Consider the following 22,127-nt stretch of genomic DNA (forward strand, 5'->3'; position numbering starts at 1 on the left):
TGGGAGCCACTGTCAGTCAGTGAACACAAAGTTAATAGGGAACAGGAGAGACTTGGTGACAGTTGAGCAGGAGAGCTTTGAATAAACTCAAGCTCATGGATGCTGGGAGATGTATAGCCAGTTGATATCAAAATTGGAAACAGTTGGTTTGGCCAAAAGCAACAATGACAATTTATAGAAACATCCCAGAAACTTAGAATCAAGGTCTCTCTACATTAACTGAATCAGAGGTTAACAAGATCACCAGGTAATGATGAATAGCACATGGGAAGAGAACAAAGGCATTGCCCCAGGTGATTCTCTCAACCTGACAGGGCTCCAGAAAATATTCCACCTTTTAAAAAAGAGAAAATCTGAATCTTCTGTTTGAAATTAGCAAAATTGACATCACTCCAACACGGAACTGTTTACAGAGATTTTTATTTTGATGTGAATTAGTTTTGCAAAATGCATCTTAACAATAGGTGGGATACTGGGACCCAGGAAGAATGGATGCTAGAGCAGCATAGAGCATATACAGATTAATATACCATTATTCATACTTGATCAAGTTTCTCTCTCTGACATCTAATCAAAGATAAAGGTGAGAGAAACCATAAGTGCATTCAGCTCATTGTAGAGTCAGGATTAATATACCAGCAGCAAGAAATGTTGGTGTCCTCGAATAAGCCAGTTTCTCGGATGCCTCAGGCTGACTGATTGCTAATCAGAAACGAGGACAACCTGTTTCCCAAAGTTCCCTCCTTTCATCATGGACACAAAAGCAGCTGAAAGAGACAAATTGTGATATTTACAAATTTAAGAAAGGAAGACAATCCCCAAAGATCATTTTCACAAACTGATCACATACAAGACTAACAATGCTCTTGATTCAGTACACTTTTCCTCTCAAGTAGGTACATTTGCAATATAGCCACTGCCTAAGGGACCAGATTTTCATGTAATTTGAAATGGTACCAGAGGTGAGGGATTTCAATGGAGTGACAGGAAATGCTGGGGTTGCTCTAGTGAAGGAGGAAGAGGAAATGTAAAAATGTTTCAAATTATGAGGGGTTTGATAGTAAATCAAGAGAAATTCGTGGATAGGTTTATGGATGAAAAGGGATTGGTTTAGGTTAGAGGGTCATTGTTTTTTAACTGGTCGGCGCAACATCGTGGGCCGAAGGGCCTGTTCTGCGCTGTAATGTTCTACGTTCTATTCTATAAAATCTTTTCACTAGCAGGAGGATCAGTAACCAGCACACATCCATTTAATAGAACTGGCAAAACAAACATACATAGAAACTCGACGCAGGAGTAGGCCATTTGGCCCACACAGCCTGCTCCACCATTCATTTTGATCATAGCTGATCATCAAATTCAATATCCTGATTTCCTCCAGAAGGAAGGTGAGGATTTCATTTCGCAAAATAGTTGTAACCAGGAATACTCTGTGGTGGGGATAGATTCAATGCTTCCCTTCAAAAGAGAATTGGATACAAGGTTGGAAGGAAAATAAAATTGCAGGATTGGACAGAGTGAGACTACTTGGATAGTTCTTTCAAAGAGCTGGAATAGGTTTGATGGGCCGAATGGCCTCCATCTGAGCGACCTCCGTTTCTATATCTCTTATCACCTTTTCCTTCAGCCAACTATTCAATCTAGAGTTAACGAGTGATATAGACTCTGCATTCATTTAACACCAATATCCCATTTCACAGCCTCATAACTTTGTTCAAAAGGGTCTCTATCCCATTTCCGGTAATCTAATTGAAACATAAAAAATTAAGGAGCTTGATAGGGTAGATGCTGTAAATGTCTGCCCTAATTGGGAAATCTAGAACACAGGGTTACAGTCTTAGAACAAGAAACTGGCTTTTTACGATTGAGACAAGGAGACATATTCTTCACTTGTGAACCTTTAGAATTCTTTACCCCAGTGAACTGTGGATGCTTCATTATTGAAGGCCAAGCTCTGTTTTCACAGCCATTCATCCAGTCATCCACATTCCTAATTGTATTGTCATTTAGAGACATGCAGAGAGAATAAGAACATTGAAGAAATTGCCTTTCAGACTGCGGGTCACTAGAAGCCCAACAACTGAATCATATTCTGATAAACAGAGTCTGGTCTGACCAGTATGTGAGTCCTGTCTAACAGCAAAGCATTCAATTCAGGATGGACAAGAAATAGCAGTACAGTGAGTGACATCCATACTCATGCTTCCACCACAACTTTAACATGATTTTGTATTGTGTGACTTAGCATCAATTCACCACATGTGGTGAGTATATTTGAAAACAGTCGTCAATGGCTGTATGGTATAGGAGAGACCAATTAAAGGGTAAGGGCAGAATTAGAAGTGCTTTGGTATAGGAAACCTAGGACAGCATGAAGCTGACCATTCACTTACCTCCAACGTTTTCCAATCCTTTCACTACCGTCTCACGAGCCTGCAGGAATAGAAGTGTTTGTGAGAGCTACAAACATGTTTCGTATATTCCTGAAATCCATACTACCATTAAAATGGCTTATTTTTATAACGATCATTATTAGATTATCAATAAGGCACTACCATTGTAATGTCACTGTGGAAAGTACACGTACAACTCAATAATCCAGCACTCGGGTCCGAAAATCTTAGCTTTTTTTTTTGCCTCGATCCAGACATTTTTTAGAAAGCTAAGATTTTCCTCACCATCTCCTCTACTGATTGTTGCAGAAATATCTCTTGGCTGGTAACCACTGTTCCTAAAATCTTCATCCAGTTTCTCAACTGTACCGTCCAGCAGCACAAGACATTGGTCTGGGGTTGAAGCTAAGGTCTGAGGCTGTGGGAAGTGGGGGTAGTGACCACTGTTCCACATTCTGATGCACTTGCTACTTACAGCTTATTCTTAATCACCGCCAATTAAACAATTCAACTGAACTAATCAGCTGGGGAATATTTTTGCCAGATTCGGTTGAGGAAGATTATTGGATTTGCAAGAACAGTATTTGAAATAATGACTCCTCGATGCATCCATTGTGGAGATGTTCACTAACAAAGACCAGGAACATATAAACAAAACACTCAGAACTCTGCACTAGCACAAGTGGGGTAGAACTGAAACTGAACCCGCCTGCTGTAGAGTAGAATGAGTGGACTAGCGACAGTTTCTTAATCCACCTGATCACAGCTGATCACAGGTGGTGGGAAATGGTAAAATGAGCATCTGGGACAAATCAAGCTCCCTACCACTGCCCCACAGCTGCCCTATCATTCTGCAGTTCTTTCGTGCACCATTTACCTACCAAATCACCTGTAGGTAGAGGTTCAGATGCCTGGTAATGGGGAAGGAGGCCAACGGATAGTAATCACCCTGTTTCTCCTCCATACCTCCTGGCTTTGTGAGCAGGTTTTAGAGGTTGGGACCAGCAGAGGCCCAAGCTGGCAGCATAGATTTCTCATGCAATTCACCATCTGTCAGACTGCAAACACTTAATTGCAGGTTTTGCAAATTGTCAACTGGACAATTATCCCGGGATGCTGTAGGACATGACAACACATTTACAATGGTACTTTTCCAAAATGAGGACTACATCATTTGAACAGTCTGTTTAAACAGAGGCTATGCAAACTGTAGCAACAGAAATCATCAGCAACAATGCAGTAAACTCTCCTGATCAAAGCAAGCTTACTTCTCCAGCCAAACATCGTGAATACAGGATAGTTATACGACCCAAAATAAATCCCCAGTAGTTACAGGAATGCGGGGTCTGGGTGTGACTGACAGGGAAATTCCCAATCATTCTCCATTCTGGCCTGGAATATACGCAGCTTTAAAAAAAACACATGAGGAATGCACCAAGCAGCAAGCACAGTGTCCAGTACAGTACCTTGAGCTTCCTCTCCTTCAGCCACTGGCTCAACTGGGCAAGGCCTGCTTCATACTGATCTGGATAATTCAATATCATGAATCTCTCTCTGTAGAAGGTCATGAGAGAGAGGGAGTGAGAAGAAGCAGCAAACATTGTATTAGAGAACAAAGTGCTTTTGCCAAAACAATGCCCTCATTAATCAGGTTAGACAGACAGACATGCTAAAGCCACTGAAAGAAACAACGCCTAATACATAGCATTGCATATGGAACATATCGAACGTAATGGAAAAAGATTACCATAGAATCCCTACAGTGCAGAAAGGCCATTTGGCCCATTGGTCTGCACTGACTCACTTAAGTAGCATCCCTCCCTTCTGCCCTATCTTCATAATCCCACGCAGTTACCATGGCCAATCCACCTAATCTGCACATCTTTGGACTGTGGAAGAAAACCAGAACACAGGGAGAACGTGGAAACTCCAGAGACAGTGACCCAAGCCGGGAACAAACTTGGGTGTCTGGCACTGAGAGACAGCAGTGCTAACCACTTTGCCACCAGCTTTAATGAAAAACCTTTATCTAAATAAAGAATATCTGTTCTATCTTTTGAATAAGACAAACTTCCTTCAACAGCATCTTCCAAACCCATGATCTCAACGATCTAGAAGGACAAGGTGTGCAGCACCACCACCTGGAGGTTCCTCTCCAGCCACTCACCATCCTGACTTGGAAATATATCTCTGTTTCTTCACTATCGCTGGGTAAAATCCTGGAACTTTCTCCCTAACAGCATTCTAGATGTACCTACACCACAGAGAGTGTAGCGGTTCAAGAAGCCATCACCTCCTAAAGGCCAATTAGGGATGGGCAATAAATGCTGGTCTAACCAGTGACAACCAACTTCAGAAAAACGGAAACAAAAAGGAAACCAGTGCAATTCTGTGCATTATTAATGATTAAATTTCAAGAGTGTTTGATAACACGTTCCTCAGTAAGGTGAGAAACAGATGTATGAAAATGGAGAGAAAACAAGCACCTAGGCTCTCACTCTTTATTTTCAAAGAGATGTACAAGATTTACAGCTGTCAAATAACTGACCATCATTCTCTGTCTGTTCTTATACAATGAATAGTAGCTGGGCTTGGAGGTTGCCCAGGAAGTGGAAAGTGCAGGGAGGGAGGGTGGGTAACAAGAGAGGAAGAAATTGAGAAGGAACCCAGTCTCACAAAGACTCAGGAATCTTATGGATTCAAGTTGCACTTCAGAGACCGGGATGGATATTCCAGGCTGATGCCCCCATGGTAGCATAGATAAATCTGGTCAACTGAAACAAACCCCTTTTCATTGATTTAGGGCGAGAGCACGGGAGCACTGAGGAGACATTGGCAGAGAGAAAAAAAATGTTTCTCAATCAGTTGAAAAAGTAAAGCACATATGAAATATGAAGGCCTTAGGGAAAAACAAGTTGTAATCTGCATGATTCAAAGATGTTTCATCCAATAAAAAAAATTGAGTTGCTTTTAAAAAACCAGAGTTGAAAAGATTCCTTTTTATGGGACAAATAAACATACATCTGGTATGGATTTGATGGGCTAAATGTTTTCTTTCTGTGACTGTGCATTCCTGTCACAGGAGGAAAGAATGAACCTGCATTTCACAACCTCACAATCTCAGCGTTTTGGTCAATAAATTCCTTTTGAAAAGCAATTTATGTTGTAATGTAAATAATGCACACAGCAAGTTCCCACAAACAGCAATGTAATGAAGACCAGATAAAAGGGGTCAAATTTAGAATTTGCAGTGAAAAAGTACTGACCACTAGGAAAGCTGCCCAGTGATCTAACAAATTGGCACCAAGTCAAGGGGAAGTGCCATTAGCAGCCAGATTGATGTATTCTCAGAAACAGCAAACTGGGAAGGAAAAACTACTGATTCCCTTCACTTTTAATTTTAAAATGTATTGGTCATGAAATAAATGATTAGGACGTACAGAGGATTAACTCGAACACCGAGCACAGAAACAAGTCATCCTGCCCCACCAGTCCATGCTGGGTATATTCACGCCTCTTCCCATCTTCTAAATCCACCATCGTACTATCAAGTCCCTTTCCCTTCATTTCTTGTCCAGCTTCCCTTAAATGCCCAAAGGATTATGGTAGAACATAAAATATCAAACTTAAAAACTAAACTTTGGTAATTCACATTAAAATGGAGGAAACTGACACTGAACGAGTATAATTTTTTTTTCAGAGCCAGTGAGTCTGTTTAGCAGTAGTTATAAACTTAATTAAAATCTGAGTTGCAACTCATTTAACAAGGCGCAACTTCTTCGAGGAATATTACAATGAGACTAAACGCATTCAGAGTAGGGATTTCTGCAGCTCAGTAATTTCCCACTAATTGTAGACTGGGGAGGAACTCAGCAGGAGAAGTGTAGAATCACTGACATCCAACGCCTGGATATCCATGTTTAACTGTACATGTGCAAATAACAGCAACTGTTGTTAGCTTCAAAGCACTAATGAGAGTGAATGCTGACAGTTTTACTATGATCACCACCACAAAACCTTGGCCAACCTGTATTAGTGATGTTGGTTGAGGAGTGGATAATGGTCACGACACTAAGGAGAACTCCTCTACTCTTTGAATAGTCTCTCAGGATATTTCACGAGGGAGGAGATGGGGCCTCAGCATCTCATTTAAAAGACAACCTCCCCAACAGTCACAGCATTCTGTCTGCTTTGCATTGGGAGTGTTAAAATAGATTTGTGCTCAAGTCTCTGGACCAGGATTTGAGTGCATAACCTTCTGACTCTGATCCAAGAGTAATAACCACTCAGCTATCCATCTCTTCTAGCCCCAGCCCTTGTCATGTCTTCACCATACCCTCCAGCCTTCCCCTCTCTGAGGCTGAACGTGCTGTTCTCAGCAAAGGACTCAGCTTTGTACCCTTACACCCCTACCTCAATGAATTCCAGGCTCAGCATGATGTTGAACTCCTCTTCCGTAGTCTTCAACTCCGTGCCCACTTCTTTGGGCAAAATTCCTCCCCCCGATCCATAGATCCTTTCATATGCCTCCAACATTTTGCCTCCAATTGGACACCCCCACTGGGATAATTACCTGACCTCGATCTTTTCATTGGGAACTGGCCATCTCAATTTTTCTGTCCCTCACCCATTCCAACATCTCTCTGAACTTTCCGCTTTTCGCTCCCTCAGGTCTAACCCTGACATTGTCATCAAACCTGCTGACAAAGGGGTGCTGTTGTCGTCTGGCACACTGACCTCTACCTTGCAGAGGCGGAGCGTCAACTCTGAGATACTTTCTCCTACCTCCCCCTTGACAATTACCACACCATTGAATATCAAGCCATTATCTCCAGTACCATCACCTACCTCATTTCCTCCAGATGCCTTCCTCCCACAGCTTCCAATCTCATAGTCTCCCAACCCTGGACAGCCCACTTCTATCTACTTCCCAAAATCCACAAAAAGGGCTATCCTGGTAGGCCCATTGAGTCAGCATGTTCCTGCCCCTGATCTTATTTCCTCTTATCTTGATTCCATCCTCACTCCCCTGGTCCATTCCCTCTCCACCTATATCCGGGATTCCGCTGATGCTTCCTATTCGCAGGCTCTAACTGCCTATTCACCATGGATGTGCAATCTCTCTACGCGTCCATCTCATACCAGGTCGGCCTGAGAGCTCTTCGCTTCTTTCTTGAACAATTCCCATCTACCACCACTCCGCTCCGCCTGGCAGAACTTATTCTATCTCTCAAAAACTTCTCCTTTAACTCATCCCACTTTGTCCAAACAAAACAAGTGGCAATGGCTATCCTCGTGAGTCCTAGCTACACTTGTCTTTTTTATGGGATATGTGGAATATTTCTGGTTCCAAGCCTGCCCAGGACCCCTCCCACAACTCCTTTACCAGTACATCAATGACTATTTTGGTGCTGCTTCATGCTCTCATCCAGACCTCGAAAAATTCATCAACCCATTCAATTTCCACCCATCATGTTCACCTGGTCCATCCCCGAAACTTTCCTTCCCTTCCTTGACCTTTCCATCTCCATTTCTGGCAATAGATTATCTACCAACATCCATTACAAGCTCAGTGACTCCCATAGCTATCTGGACTACAGCTCTTCACACCCTAATCCTGTAAGGACTCCATCCCTTTCTCTCAGCTCCTTCACCTCCATTGCATTTGTTCCTATGATGCAACTTTCCAAAGTGGTGTTTCTAATATGTGCTCCTTTTTCCTCAACTGTGGATTCCCATCTATAGTTGTTGACAGGGCCCTCAACAGTGTGCAGTCCATCTCCCGTCCCACGACCCTTCCCTCCCAGAATTAGGATGGATGTCCCCCTTGCTCTCACATTTCACCCCACCAGCCTCAACTCCAGCATGATGCCACCACCAAACACATCTTCCTTTCACTCCGTCTATCAGCATTCTGCAGAGACCATTCCCTCCAGGATAACCTAGTGCGCTCCTCCACTATACCCAACACCTCTCCCATCACTCATGGCACCTTCCCATTCAATCGCAGAAGGTGTAACACCTGTCCCTTTACCTTTTATATGGTTACCATCCAAAGTCAAAACACTCATCCCAGCTTAAGCAGTCTTTTACTCTTTCAATTTGATATATTGCATTCACTGCTCCCAATACGGTCTCTTCTACATCGGAGAGACCAGGTGTAGAATGGGTGATCGCTTTGTTGAGCACAATCAGAACCCTGACCTTCTAGTGCTTGCAATCTTAACACATGATCCTGCTCCCATGCCCACATCTGTCCTTGGCTTGCTGCAACATTCCAGTCAAGCTCAATGCAAACTGGAGGAACAGCATCTCATCATCCAGCTGGGCGCTTTACAGCCTTCCAGTCTCAACATCAAATTCAACAAACTTCAGATGATTTGCTCCCCCCCACCCCTAGCTTCTTTGCCATTTGGCCAAACTTGGGATGTTGAGGCCCTGGTCAAGAAGAAGAAGGAGGCCATGACATGCACAGACAGCTGAGGTCAAGTGAATCCCTTGAAGAGTAAGGGGTGTAATTAAGAGAGAAATCAGGAGGGCAAAAAGGGGATATGAGATTGTTTTAGCAGATAAGACAAAGGAGAATGCGAAGAGCTTCTACAAATACATAAAAGGCAAAAGAGTAACAAGGGAGAGAGTAGGGGCTCTTAAGGATAAACAAGGTCATCTACGTGCGAATCCACAAGAGATGGGTGAGCTCCTAAATGAATATTTCTTATCAGAATTTACTGTTGAGAAAAGCATGGATGTTAGGGAACTTGGGGGAAATAAATAGTGATGTCTTGAGGAGTGTACACATTACAGAGAAAGAGTTGCTTGAAGTCTTAAAGCGCATCAAGATAGATAAATCCCCGGGATCTGATGAAGTGTATTCCAGGACATTGTTGGAGGCCAGAGAGGAAATTGTGGGTCCCCTAGCAGAGATATTTGAATCATCGATAGTCACGGATGAAACGCCTTAAGATTGGAGAGTGGCAAATGTTGTGCCTTTGTTTAAAAAGGGCTGCAGAGAAAAGTCTGGGAACTACAGGCCAGTGAGTTGTTGGAAAGTATTTTGAAAGACAGGATCTGCAGGCATTTAGAGATGCAAGGGCTGATTAAGGACAGTCAGCATGGCTTTGTGAGTGGAAAATCATGTCTCACAAATTTAACTGAGTTTTTTGAAGGGGTAACCAAGAAGGTAGATGAGGGCAGTGCAACTCACGTTGTCTACATGGACTTTAGCAAGGCCGTTGACAAGGTAGGTTGTTGCATAAGGTTAAATCTCACGGGATTCAAAGTGAGGTATCTAAATGGATACAAAATTCCAGAGGATGGTTGTAGAGGGTTGTTTTTCAAACTGGAGGCCTGTAACCAGTGGTGTGCCTCAGGGATTAGTGCTGGGTCCACTGTTGTTTGTCATTTATATTAATGATTTGGATGAGAATGTAGAAGGCATGGTTAGTAAGTTTGCAGATGACACCAAGATTGGTGGCATAGTGGATAATGAAGAAAGTTATCTCCGATTGCAACTAGATCTTGATCAATTGAGCCAGTGGGCTGACAAACGGCAGATGGAGTTCAATTTAGATAAATGCGAGGTGATGCATTTTGGTAGACTGAACCAGGGCAGGATTTGCTCAGTTAATGGTAGGGCGCTGGGGAGAGTTACAGAACAACGAGATCTAGCAGTACATTACATGTTCGTAGCTCCTTGAAAGTTTAAGGTTAGGTTTAAGAGATATACATGGTCATATTCAGATAACGTAGAAACAAAAAGGTGGACGACAGTGAAGACGACATTCGGCATGCTTGGTTTCATTGGTCAAAACACTGAATACCGGAGTCGGGACATCTTGTTGAAGCTGTACAAGACGTTGGTAAGGCCACACTTGGAATACTGTGCGTAGTTCTGACCACCCTATTATAGAAAGGATATTATTAAACTAAAAAGATGCAGAAAAGATTTACTAGGATGGTACCAGGACTTGATGGTTTGAGTTACAAGGAGAAGGCTGGATAGACTGGGACATTCTTCCTCTGGAATATAAAAGCCTGAGAGATGATCTTATAGAGGTCTATAAAATAATGAGGGGCATAGAACAGCTAGATAGTCAATATCTTTTCCCAAAGGTAGGGGAGTGTAAAACTAGAGGGCGTAGGGTTAAGGTGAGAGGGGAGAGATACTAAAGTGTCCAGAGGGGCAATTTTTTCACACAGAGGGTGCTAAGTGTCTGGAACAAGTTGCTGGAGGTAGTTGTAGAGGCAGTTACAATTTTGTCTTTTAAAAAGTATTTAGACAGTTATGTGGGACAGTTATATGGGCCAAACGTGGGCGATTGGGATTAACTTAGGGGCTTAAAAAAAAGGGCGGTCTGGATAAGTTGGGCCGAAGGGCCTGCTTCCATGCTGCAAACCTCTCTGACTCACTGAGATTTTCCAGCATTTTCTCTTTTGATTTCAGATTCCAACATCTGCAGTAATTTGCTTTTAACCACTTACCTATGATTGACAATAGTGAAAAAAGTCAGTACATTATATCTGATCATACGATTCAGTAACAGGAGCAAGTTCATTCAGCTCTTCGAGCCTCTCTGCCATTTGATAAGGGGAGCAAGCCTTTGGTTAACTGGTAGTCATTCCCACCGAAGTCAGAATGGTCAAGGTCTGAACCCCATTCCAGACAGTCCCAATGAGCGGAGCTCAGAGCTCTAGAGCTGATTTGGAGGTTGGCATCTTACGTCTGGTGTATGTGATGACCATGACTATATTGCATGGCCCTTGAAAGTTCATAATCCATCCCATCAGATCAGACCAACCCATCCCATGAACTGATATAAAGATCAGACTGACCCTCCTCATGGACTGATAATAAAGATGGCTCTGTCCATGGAAGATGGATTCACAGTGTTACCTGTCAGTTATTGGGAATCTTCCTGCTACTGAACTAAGGTATGAGAAAAAGCACTCACTTTTTTGCTTACCTTGTGATATTTCTCTCCTTTAGGACAGAATCTATTTGGGGAGGCAGTGGAGAAGGATAAGGCAGGTCCTTATTGTACTGGGAGATCTGGCCACAAAGAATGATGTGACTGTTCTGATTCATCTAGATTTAAGAGATAGACATGGTCATATTCAGATAACATAGAAACAAAAATGTAATTATGGGGCATCAGTTTTATTAATCAAAGATACTAAGGGCATGGGGAAAAGGCTGGCTTATTGAGTTAAGGAGCAGATCAGCCATAATCTCATTGATTGGCAGAACAGCTTGAATGGCTTCATTCTGCTCCTATGTTAATCTTACAAAATCATAATAAGACAGAAAAGGTTAAATTATGAGAAACTGTTTTGTATTTCCTCAAGATTAGATGGTTGGGACAAGATATAATCAAGACTTTTATTTACCCCATCAAATCCTCTTAAAGAGAAGTTATTTCCTCTGGGAGAATCCAGAACATGGAAGAATTGCCTTCAGATGAAGAACTGGGTCTTTCTGGAGTGAAATCAGGAGGTACTTTCTCCAAAGGAAATCTGGAGAAATTGGGGGAGACGTGAAATTTTTGTTCCTGATTGTGCTGGAGTTTTGTTGGATAAGTATATAGAGTTGGGTAAATATAAGGATCAAAGGCATGTATACTTCTATCATTCCGCCATTGGCTGTTGAGTCTTTAGTTGCTGAAACTTTAAGTTTTGAGATTTCCTCGGTCTCTCTACCTCATTTACCTCCATTAAGATGTTCCTTAAAATCTACCTCCTTAATCAAGTTCTTGCTCACAGGTCTTAACATCTCCCCTACTGATTCAGTGTCAACACTCCCAGTGAAAAGTTTCAAAATGTTTCACTACATTAAGAGGTGATGGTGACATAATGGTAATGTCACCGGATTATCCAGAGGCCCATGCTAATACTCTGGGGATATGGGTTTAAATTCCACCATGGCAACTTGTGGGATTTTCAATTGTAGTAAAAACCCATGTGATTCATTCATGTGCTTCAAGGCTGTCCCTATCAGTTTGACCTCCAGACCCACAGCGAATTGGTTGATTCTGAAATGGCCTTGGGCAATTAGAACATAGCACATTACAGCGCAGTACAGTACAGGCCCTTCGGCCCTCGATGTTGCGCCGACCAGTGGAATCTAATGACCCTCTAACCTAAATTATTCCAATGTCATCCATGTTGACCATCCCTAATGACCATCCATTAGGGATGGTCAACAAATGCTGACCTTCTCAGTGATGCCCACATCCCATGAATTAAAGGCACAAAATAAATGCAAGTTGTTGTTGTATGTGGTGCTACAAATGCTCTGTCAAATGACAGCAGAAGGGGCTGAATGGCCTACACCTGTTCAACAGGGTGTTGACCAATCACAATGAGGCAGTGGGCTTTGTCTAGACCCTGAGGAGCTGCAAGAATCAACGTTACCTCCAATTAGCTGAGAACCTGTGAGCTAATTTACAGATCAGACCATCTTCGCTGCCTGCTAGGAATAACTAAGCCACTTTGTCAGATGAGAATGGCGAAGGAGTAGGGAGGAGATGGGATGGACTTCAAACAGTTCAATAGTGCTTCAATGCTTCACGTTTACACTTTAATCATCATCTGTTGAGTTGTTGTTGTCAGGTTTTCAAGAGGTACAAGTGCCCAGTGGGTGGCAGGCTTTCAACCAGCTATAGTCAGTGTACCCTGGAAGAGGGAGGTCTTGGATGTTTTGATTGGCAGCAAAGAACGGAAAGTAATATGTTATCCTAACTGGGGAAGGAGGAATAGAAATCAGGAGTAGTGGTGAGGTACCTTCACCCACTGGTAGAAACCTTACTTATTGCCTGTGCCTCACTACATTCCCTCAATCTTTAAGATCCTTACCTGGCTAATGACAGTGTTGCTGATATCCCCACCGACATTGTCAAAGTAAGCATCCACTCCACACGGACAGTATTCCTTCAGCTTCTCTGCAATGTTATCCTTTCTATAGTTAATGGCCGCATCAAAGCCCATCTCACAGATCAGAATCTGACACTTCTCATCTGTGCCACAGATCCCGACCACTCTGGAGCATCCTTCAAGACGTCCAATCTGGGAACACAGTTACAATGTTAAACGTTGACTCACTGCCTTCTAATGGACCTGCTTATCAAAATAAAATAGATTTCATCAAAATTCCTAAACACAAGGTGAAACTTCAGAATCCATTTAACACATGACGATACACTTGTCTCTCTTTGGGCATGAGGTAATTACTAAAATTTACATTTTATTCTAACGTGCAAATTAGAAGCAGGAAACCATTCGGCCCATCAAGCCTGCTCCTCAATAAGATCATGGTGAGAAGGATGAGGCCAGCGAGCCTTGCCATGATACCTGTGATTGAGTTTTCAGACAAGGTCAGCACTCACAATGTGGTTGCATGAGGATAGTTACCATGCTGCAAACGATTCAATTATCTGAGGAGATCTGACAATCTTGCAGCCCTGCATGGCACAAAAGGCAGCAATGAAACATGGTAATAAGGTGATGACCAAAGAACTAGGCATTGACAGAGAGAAGCTCAGTGGCCTCATAGCAAAGGCCCTTGGTCAGTGTCAGCAATGCTAAAGGGAACCCATGTTTGCAAAAGCAGATTCACAATGCTAGGGAACAGAGACAAAGTGGAATAAGGTCTCCATTGTTGAGGAGAGACTGGAGCTCTGTAAGAAGAATTTTCTGAGGTGTCCTCCTGGGGTGCCCTGTATTTAGCTGACCTTCACTCAACCAATACATAGACTGCAAAATACAGTATATAGTTAAAGAATTAAAGGGAATTTATTTACTAATGCATGCATCAGGAGAAAGACACAGTCAACAAAGGTTGACTCTCCAAGCTAATCTCGCAATCGTAAAATTGTTATATTATTCTGAACATTTTAATATGCCGCCCAGCCTTGTCAATCAGACTGGAGAATCCAATCACAATATTAAACATTTGTTACCTTAGCCAATAATGTTCCACCTATCAACAGGAATAGGAGATCATTAGTTCACCACCCCTGTAGGTTCTTCCCCCGTTACCTAGAAAACCTAACCCACGTCAATTTCAGTAATGAAAGCCATTCTTGTAGCTGCGAATCTTAATTGACAAAAGGAGTAATTCTCAGCCCGAATCTGGCCTTTCCTTATCAGCTTAACAGACTTCTCAAGCCTTGCTACACATGAACAAATCCACTCCCTTACATACCAGTCCTATTAAACTTGCTTTCACGTATCCAAAAACAGATAACAGAAGCTGCCTTTCTGTGCTCCACTGTATTAAAAGAATTTGGCCTGTCTATCACTGTTTCCCATCATGCTGCAATCAGAATGAAGTAGGCCAAGGCGCACAATACATACATATTGAAAATGCAGTTTAAGCTTATAATATTTGGTTAATTGGTGGTTATACTACACTACCTTCACAGTTTATAATACCTTTGCATGTTTTGTTCCAGACACATTGTGAATTCTCACTATATAAAATTCTCACTTTAAATTACCTTAACCTAGTCTACTTATTATGGTAAGACCAAAATGAAGGGCCTCATACTAAGAATTCTATATTATCCCCATCAGTCCCTGCTTTTGGCCTTGGCTCTTAGCTATTGCCCAAGATAAGGTCACTAAATAGAAGTGTCCCAATACTCATTTGTGTGTGTTCTGACGGACGACTGGTCACTTTGTATCCTTGCTTGCTGAACGTAACTGCCATCACTGGTACCATCCCTTCTGTGGACTTGGATAAAATGCATCAGCGCACTTAACTACATTAACAATCACCATCAATGCCAAGATTACCATGAAGAATATTGCAATCCTCTGCAGGATTGATGTTCCCAAGGAACCCAACCAACCTGAGAGCCAAACACCTAAGGTAAATGGTTCAGTTTTTCCATCTCTTTCCTGATATGATTAACCAGATCAGTTATGTTTTCCGAACTATCTGGTATGTCCGTGTAGCACCCTGATCCAATCACTGCACAAGTCCCACCCTTGCTTACCAGATATAATCCAATGTCAATCTGTGTTGAAGTACCAGTGTGCATGGCTACCATTTCATCATTAACTTTAGCAAGGGCGGTTGTTCAGGGATGTTGGAGAGGATGAGTGGGGTAACACCCCATCAGTCTCAATCTGTCCGCATGCCACTGAGCAACTACAGCTACCTGTATTCCATCAATTTTCTCACAGTAAATGTGGAATAGTTTAGTGACATCTGGCAGTCCCAAAGCTGGGGTAGGTTCCGAAGCCTGCTTCAAATCTGAAAAAGCCTGTACTTCTGCATCTCCCCACTCTATCTTTTCCTGACTAGCCCTTCCTCCCTTTATCAAGTCCTGTAAGGGCTTTACCACTCGGGCATAATCTTCCATAAAGTTCCTGTAATAGTTAAAAAGTCTTCAACACTTGTCTTTTTCTGGTGAAAAATCTTTGTACGCAAATAACCTTCCCCTGGTCCTCTGGAAACTATCTTTTCTTCCCCCCGAATTCTATAACCTAATAACATCTTTGAAACTGAAATCAAACCTTTCAATCTGATCCCAAGCCATAACTTATTTTGATTGTTTGTTCTGATCCCAAGTAACATCGTTTTATTAAGGTAACTCGCTTACAGCATATTTTCTTACGTCAGAATCATCCCAAACTCAGAAAACAGTGATGTGGGCTTTCAACTGCCCATTAGTGTCTATCTTATATCTTCTTTCTTTTAAAAAAGCTTTGTTCCTTCATCCATAGCTATCACCTAAATTGTGTTCTACTTCCTAGAATGTCTTTAAATGTCTCTCTTGTATCCAATGAATCCCACTTTTCATTCTGTCCTCTTCTGTTTACTATCAGCTCCTCTATAGCATATCTTTTATTACCCTCTTCATTTTCCTTTCTCATTTATTCCACTGAATTATGTCCCTCAGCTCTAATCATATTGTTCTGCTAATTTTGTGGTATAGGTGGGGCTCTCCCTTTTAACCTGTCTAGCATCTAATACAGATTTCAACATTCTCATATTTAAAATTTACAACAGGGCATGCTTTATGTTCAAAACTATTCTCCCGGTTTTGTGGTTGATTCACTACTTCGTATATCCATGCCACACATTTCAACTAGAATGCATCATGGCAGTATAATAATTCCCATCATTAAACACATATTCCCATTCCACCTTATGTAACTCACCACTAAAGGTTGATTCCCCTTTTGTTAGATGTTTGATTTTATGTCTTAAAAGTACTGCAAATTTTATAACACAAAGATTCATCCTGTCTGGGATAGGATGGTTAATTGTTTCTGCAGGGTGCAGTAAGTTGGCTCAGATGGACATCATCACTTGAAACACTCTGGAATAATTCTCTCCATTTATCTTTTTATTGACAGTTCTATCAAGAATACATTTTTGAATTTAACAAAAAGCCTAATCCGGATTAATCCAAAATGAGATTTTTTTTAATCACTTTTAAATACTCCTACTAAATTAAAACTTTTACATTTATAATCTCTCCAGTTTCAGCTCAAAATTTGCACGTTTGATTATTTTTACAACTCTGCCTCCATAACTAACACAGGCAGATACAAAATCAAATCAGTTGTGTGCTTAACTCACCTTACAACTTTTCAAACATATCTTGAAATTTCCTTTCCCAACGTGACAGAGCTCAAATCTCTGTCAGAGACAATGACAGAGACAAAACAGTGCAAGTGCAAAGAAGACTTCACAAAAGTGAGAGAGCGAAGGAGGAGACTTCATAAAACAGCAAGTGAAGAGTGGAAATCTCTCTGTGGAAAAGTTGTGAATGCTGGGGTCAAGTGATAATTTCATAACTGAACTTGATAGATTATTAGGAAAAGGTACTCTGGTTATGGTACCCAGAGATGAAATTCAGACACAGATCAGTTATGTTCTCACTGAATGGTAGAACATTCTCATGTTTCCAGTTGCTACTTGTGACTGGTGTCAGTGCTTCAGCGGAGAAGGTCACTGAAAGAGGTCCCTATATGAAATAGGAGATAAAGGAATGAGTACCAGGATCCTTTTTGTTACCCGTGAGGAACTTGTCCACCTACCTGCCCAGCCAACATTCCACAAGCTCCTGCTGCACCACTGACGACCATTGTTTGGTTGGCTCCTGGTTTCACGTGTCCCTTTATTCTCACACCCAGCAAAGAAGTGAGGCCAGGCATTCCCACAACACCCAGGAAATAGGAAAGGTGTCCGTCAACAAGCTGAGGGTCAAGCTGCAAGATGGGCAAATGGTCATGTGTAATGAAAACTGGAGAGAGCAATTTTAATCCCATCTATCCAAAATAAAGCTGACAAGACCAGGCAAAATACTAGTTTCCCTCAACTTACCATCCACTTGTCATGATCACATTATCGATAGTGGGAACTTGCTATGTATAGACTGGCTGCTACAGTTTGAACTCTAAAACAAAGGTGACACTTTGTAAGTACCTTCTTGAATGCAAAGTGTTCTGGGATATCCTAGTGGTACGAAAGATTCTAGTGAAATGCATGTTTGTCTCTTACAGAAGGTAAAATTAGGCTAAAAGTAGAACTGTTGCTTCACCAATCCTGTCAGGGTCTGAAAAGTGATTTAGGATCAAATGACCACCATTACATCAGCCATCCTCCCGACTCGGCTGGCCACTGCTCTTCTCTCCAACGGAATTTCCATTTGTCTCTTTCACCCTGTCCACCACCTTCATTGCAATACATCTTTCTGATTCTCTTTACTCTCAGCTCTGAAGAAGGGTCATGTAGAGTCAAACATTGGCTCTATTCTCTCTCCACAGATGCTGTAGACCTGTTGAGATTTTCCAACATTTTCCAGCAGTGTCACAGGAGGGGGAGTTATGTGCTAAATCGAAACTCAGCTAATGTTTTGAGGATCTGGGTTCGAATCCTGCCACAGCAGATGGTGGAATTTGAATCCAATAAAAAAAAATCTGGAATTAAGAATCTACTGATAACCATGAAACCATTGTCAATTGTTGGAAAACCCCATCTGGTTCACTAATGTTCTTTAGGGAAGGAAATCTGCTGTCCTTACCTGGTCTGGCCTACATGTGACTTCAGAGCCACAGCAATGTGGTTGACTCTTAACTGCTCTCTGAACAAGGGTAACTAGGGATGGTCAATAAATGCTGGCCAGCCAGCAACGCCAATGTATGAATAAAAAAATGCCTGTCTCACCCATCGTATACTAAAACTAAAAACATGCAGAAATTCTCATGCTGGACTCTGGAATAGCTCCTTTCAAATATCTGGGGCATACTTGAACAATTCAATGGAATAAATTTCTCCTTTAATAAGTTGCAGAAAACACCGTGAATGAAGGAAGCATTTTTGTCCATGATGTAATGCGCTATTAAATTGTCAGCATCTTTCTTAAAAGAAATGATCACAGGGATACGAGTCATCTTGACTTTACAGAAGATTATCACATAGAAAGGAGTCAGTTCTCAGCAAATCTTTACCAGCTTACCGGGGGAGGGGGGAGAGAGAGAGAGAGAGAGAGAGAGAAGAGAAGAAGCAAGAGAGAGAGAATTGTTTTTTTAATGCAGTGAGTTGCAGCCTGGAATATAAGAACATAAGAACATAAGAAATAGGAGCAGGAGTAGGCCATCTAGCCCTTCAAGCCTGCCCCGCCATTCAATAAGATCATGGCTGATCTGTCGTGGCTCAGTTCCACATTCCCGCCCTCTCCCCATAACCCTTAATCCCCTCTCTTATCAAAAACCCATCAACCCACGTCTTAAAAATATTTAGCGAGGTAGCCTCCACCACTTCAACGGGCAGAGAATTCCAGAGATTCACCACCCTTTGAGTGAAGAAGTTCCTCTTCAACTCCGTTCTAAACCACCCCCCCTTTATCTTGAGGCTGTGCCCCCAAGTCCTACTGTCCTTTCTGAGCGGGAAGAGCCTCTCCACCTCTACCCTATCCATCCCATTCATCATCTTATACGTCTCAATGAGATCTCCCCTCATTCTTTTAAACTCTAACGAGTACAAGCCTAGTTTATTCAGCCTCTCCTCGTAGCTCAACCCCCTCAACTCCGGTATCAGTCTAGTAAACCTCCTCTGCACTCCCTCCAAGGCCAAAATATCCTTGCGTAAGTGCGGCGACCAAAACTGCACACAGTACTCCAGCTGCGGCCTCACCAATGCCCTATACAGCTGCAGCAAGACCTCCCTACTTTTATATTCAATCCCCCTCGCTATGAAGGCCAGCATCCCATTCGCCTTCCTGACCACCTGCTGCACCTGCAGGCTGGGTTTTTGCGACTCATGCACGAGGACCCCGAGGTCCCTCTGCACCGTTGCCTGCTGCAGTTTTTCACCACATAAGTAATAGTCCTTCCTACCATTATTCCTACCAAAGTGGACCACCTCGCACTTGCCAACATTAAATTCCATTTGCCAGTTCCTGGCCCATTCGCCCAGCCTATCTAGATCCTTCTGCAGACTCTCCACACCCTCCGCACAATTTGCCGTTCCACCAATCTTGGTGTCATCAGCAAATTTCGACACCCTACGCTCGGTTCCCTCTTGAAAGCGTGGTGCAAGTAGATTTAATACTAATTTTAAGGGGGGAGTGGAATAAATACCTGAATGGGAGAAACAAATTGCAGAACCACTGGGAAAAGGATGGGAAATGAAACTAATCGAGTTGCACTCTCAAAGAATTGGCACAGACCAGATGGCTTCCTTCTGTGAATTGCACTGTATAATCTCGCTCTCCACATGCTCCCACTACAATTCCCAGGACCAAATTCCCATTTGAAAGAATTTATGGACATTTAAAAATTCGTATTGGATTATTCTTAACCTTCTTTGTTCTAACAAAAGGCCCTTTTATTTATAATTGAACTTTGGGATAGGAGGAGGCCATTCAAGTCTGATCTGACATTCAATTAAATCATGGACCACCTTGTAGCGCAACTCCTTTTGTTTCACATACTTTCAGCCCGGATCTAATTCTGATCAATCTATCTTGGCCTTGAAAATATTCATTGTTCCACAATCTTCTGGGGAGAGCTGCCCTCTGTGTGAAGAACGGCTTCCTGCCATAAAGCCGAATTCTAATTTTAAAGTTACCCCCCTCATTCTGAACTCTCCCTATCAGGGGAAATTATTTCTCACTATCTACTCCCTTTACTTTCCTTGGTCTAGTGGTATGATTCTCGCTTTGGGAATTTCACCGCATGATTATACAAGAGGCCCTGGGTTCAAATCCCGGATGAGCCCTCATTTGTTGCCAGTTTGTCATACGTTTCTGTAGCGTAGTGGTTATCACGTTCGCTTCACACGCAGAAAGTCCCCCATTCGAAACCGGGCAGAAACATTCCTTAACCATTTCAATTAGAACACTATCAATATGCTGGGGTCACCACTGACCAAAAACTGAGCTGGAGCAACCCATTCAATCTATTAGCAGTTGCATTCTTTGGCAATTACATTGTTAAACCAACTGCATTGGTGGAGACAGGCGATGATCATTAGCTCAACTATAAATAGATACACCTAAAAGAGTTTAAAAAGGTAATCCAAAAAGTATAAAGGGACACAATTGTGCTCACTGGCTATCACAGGGATTGGAGTACATTATTGACCCCTCTTGTCACATTTCGTTTTGATGTTCTAAGTTTCCTTTGTGATCTGTTTATTGTTTGAGGCAGTATCTCTTAAAGGGTTGTTGTTTTAATTTGTCCATCAGCTTGTTTAATTTAGTTTAATTGGGTACAACCCAAAATAGTTGAAGTGGACACAGCTGGAAGTGTTTGGCGTGGGAGGCAACAGAACAAGGCTAATACTTTGCTACACTATTCTAACAAACTTGCTTAAGGTAAAATACAAACTCTAGACTTACTCCTCAACTATATTCTATTAATGGAGTTAACACAGTCATATAAATATGACTGTAGCTACAAGAGGTCAGTGGCTGGGAATTCTGCAGCAAGCAACTCAATCCTGACTCTCCAAAGTCTGTCCATCATTTACAAGACACAAATCAGGAATGTGATGGAATTCTCTCCACTTGCCTGGATGTGTGTAGCTCCAACAACACTCCAGAAGCTTGTTACCACCCAGGACAAAGCAGCCCTCTTGGTTGGCACCACATCCACAAACATTCACTCCCTCCACTACCAAATGCACCACGGCAGCAACAGTGCCAGCTACAACACGTACTGCTGCAACTCATCAAGGCTCCTTCGACAGCACCTTCCAAAATGCAACCTCAACCACCCAAAAGGACAACAGCAGCAGATGCACAGGCATACCACCAGCTGCAGATTCCCTTCCAAGCCCCACACCATCCTGCCCACATCTTCCAAGAATGAATATATAATCACTACTTAATCTTTGACATTCAAGATATTGCAAGCCCAATTTATGCAATCTGTCCTCATAACTTAACCCTCTCAACCCTAGTTCTGGTACACCCTCTAAGGCCAATACATTATTTCGGAGGTGTGGTGCCTAGAACTGAATGGAATCATTCCAGATGGGGTCTGACCAAGACTCTGTACAATTGAAGCATTTTAAAAATTCATTCAGGGAATGTGAGAATCGCTGGTTAGGCCAGCATTTATTGCCCATTCCCAACTGCCCTTGGTGGTGAGCTGCCTTCTTGAACCGCTGCAGTCCATGTGGTGTAGTTCACCCACAGTGCTGATAGGGGAGAGTTCCAGGATTTATTGCCCAATGACAATGCAGGAATGGCGATATATTTCCAAGTCAGGATG

General features: G+C 42.3%; 1 protein-coding gene across 1 annotated transcript in view; it reads right to left on the bottom strand.

The window, feature by feature from the left end:
* Positions 1-404: 404 nt before the first annotated feature.
* ptgr2 (prostaglandin reductase 2) overlaps positions 405-22,127 on the bottom strand; it is a 39,352-nt gene continuing 17,629 nt past the window's right edge. Inside the window, exons 6-11 of the mRNA XM_080202948.1 lie at positions 17,445-17,615; positions 13,245-13,454; positions 11,357-11,478; positions 3,860-3,947; positions 2,394-2,433; positions 405-767 (exon numbers count right to left, since the gene is read on the bottom strand). Of these exons, the coding sequence (XP_080059074.1) occupies positions 703-767; positions 2,394-2,433; positions 3,860-3,947; positions 11,357-11,478; positions 13,245-13,454; positions 17,445-17,615 (696 nt within the window). The 3' untranslated portion in view covers positions 405-702. The remainder of the gene's footprint in view (positions 768-2,393; positions 2,434-3,859; positions 3,948-11,356; positions 11,479-13,244; positions 13,455-17,444; positions 17,616-22,127) is intronic.

Source organism: Carcharhinus amblyrhynchos, chromosome 14 (genome assembly GCF_965287045.1).
Source record: "Carcharhinus amblyrhynchos chromosome 14, sCarAmb.v2.hapA, whole genome shotgun sequence".
Taxonomy (NCBI): Eukaryota; Metazoa; Chordata; class Chondrichthyes; order Carcharhiniformes; family Carcharhinidae; genus Carcharhinus; species Carcharhinus amblyrhynchos.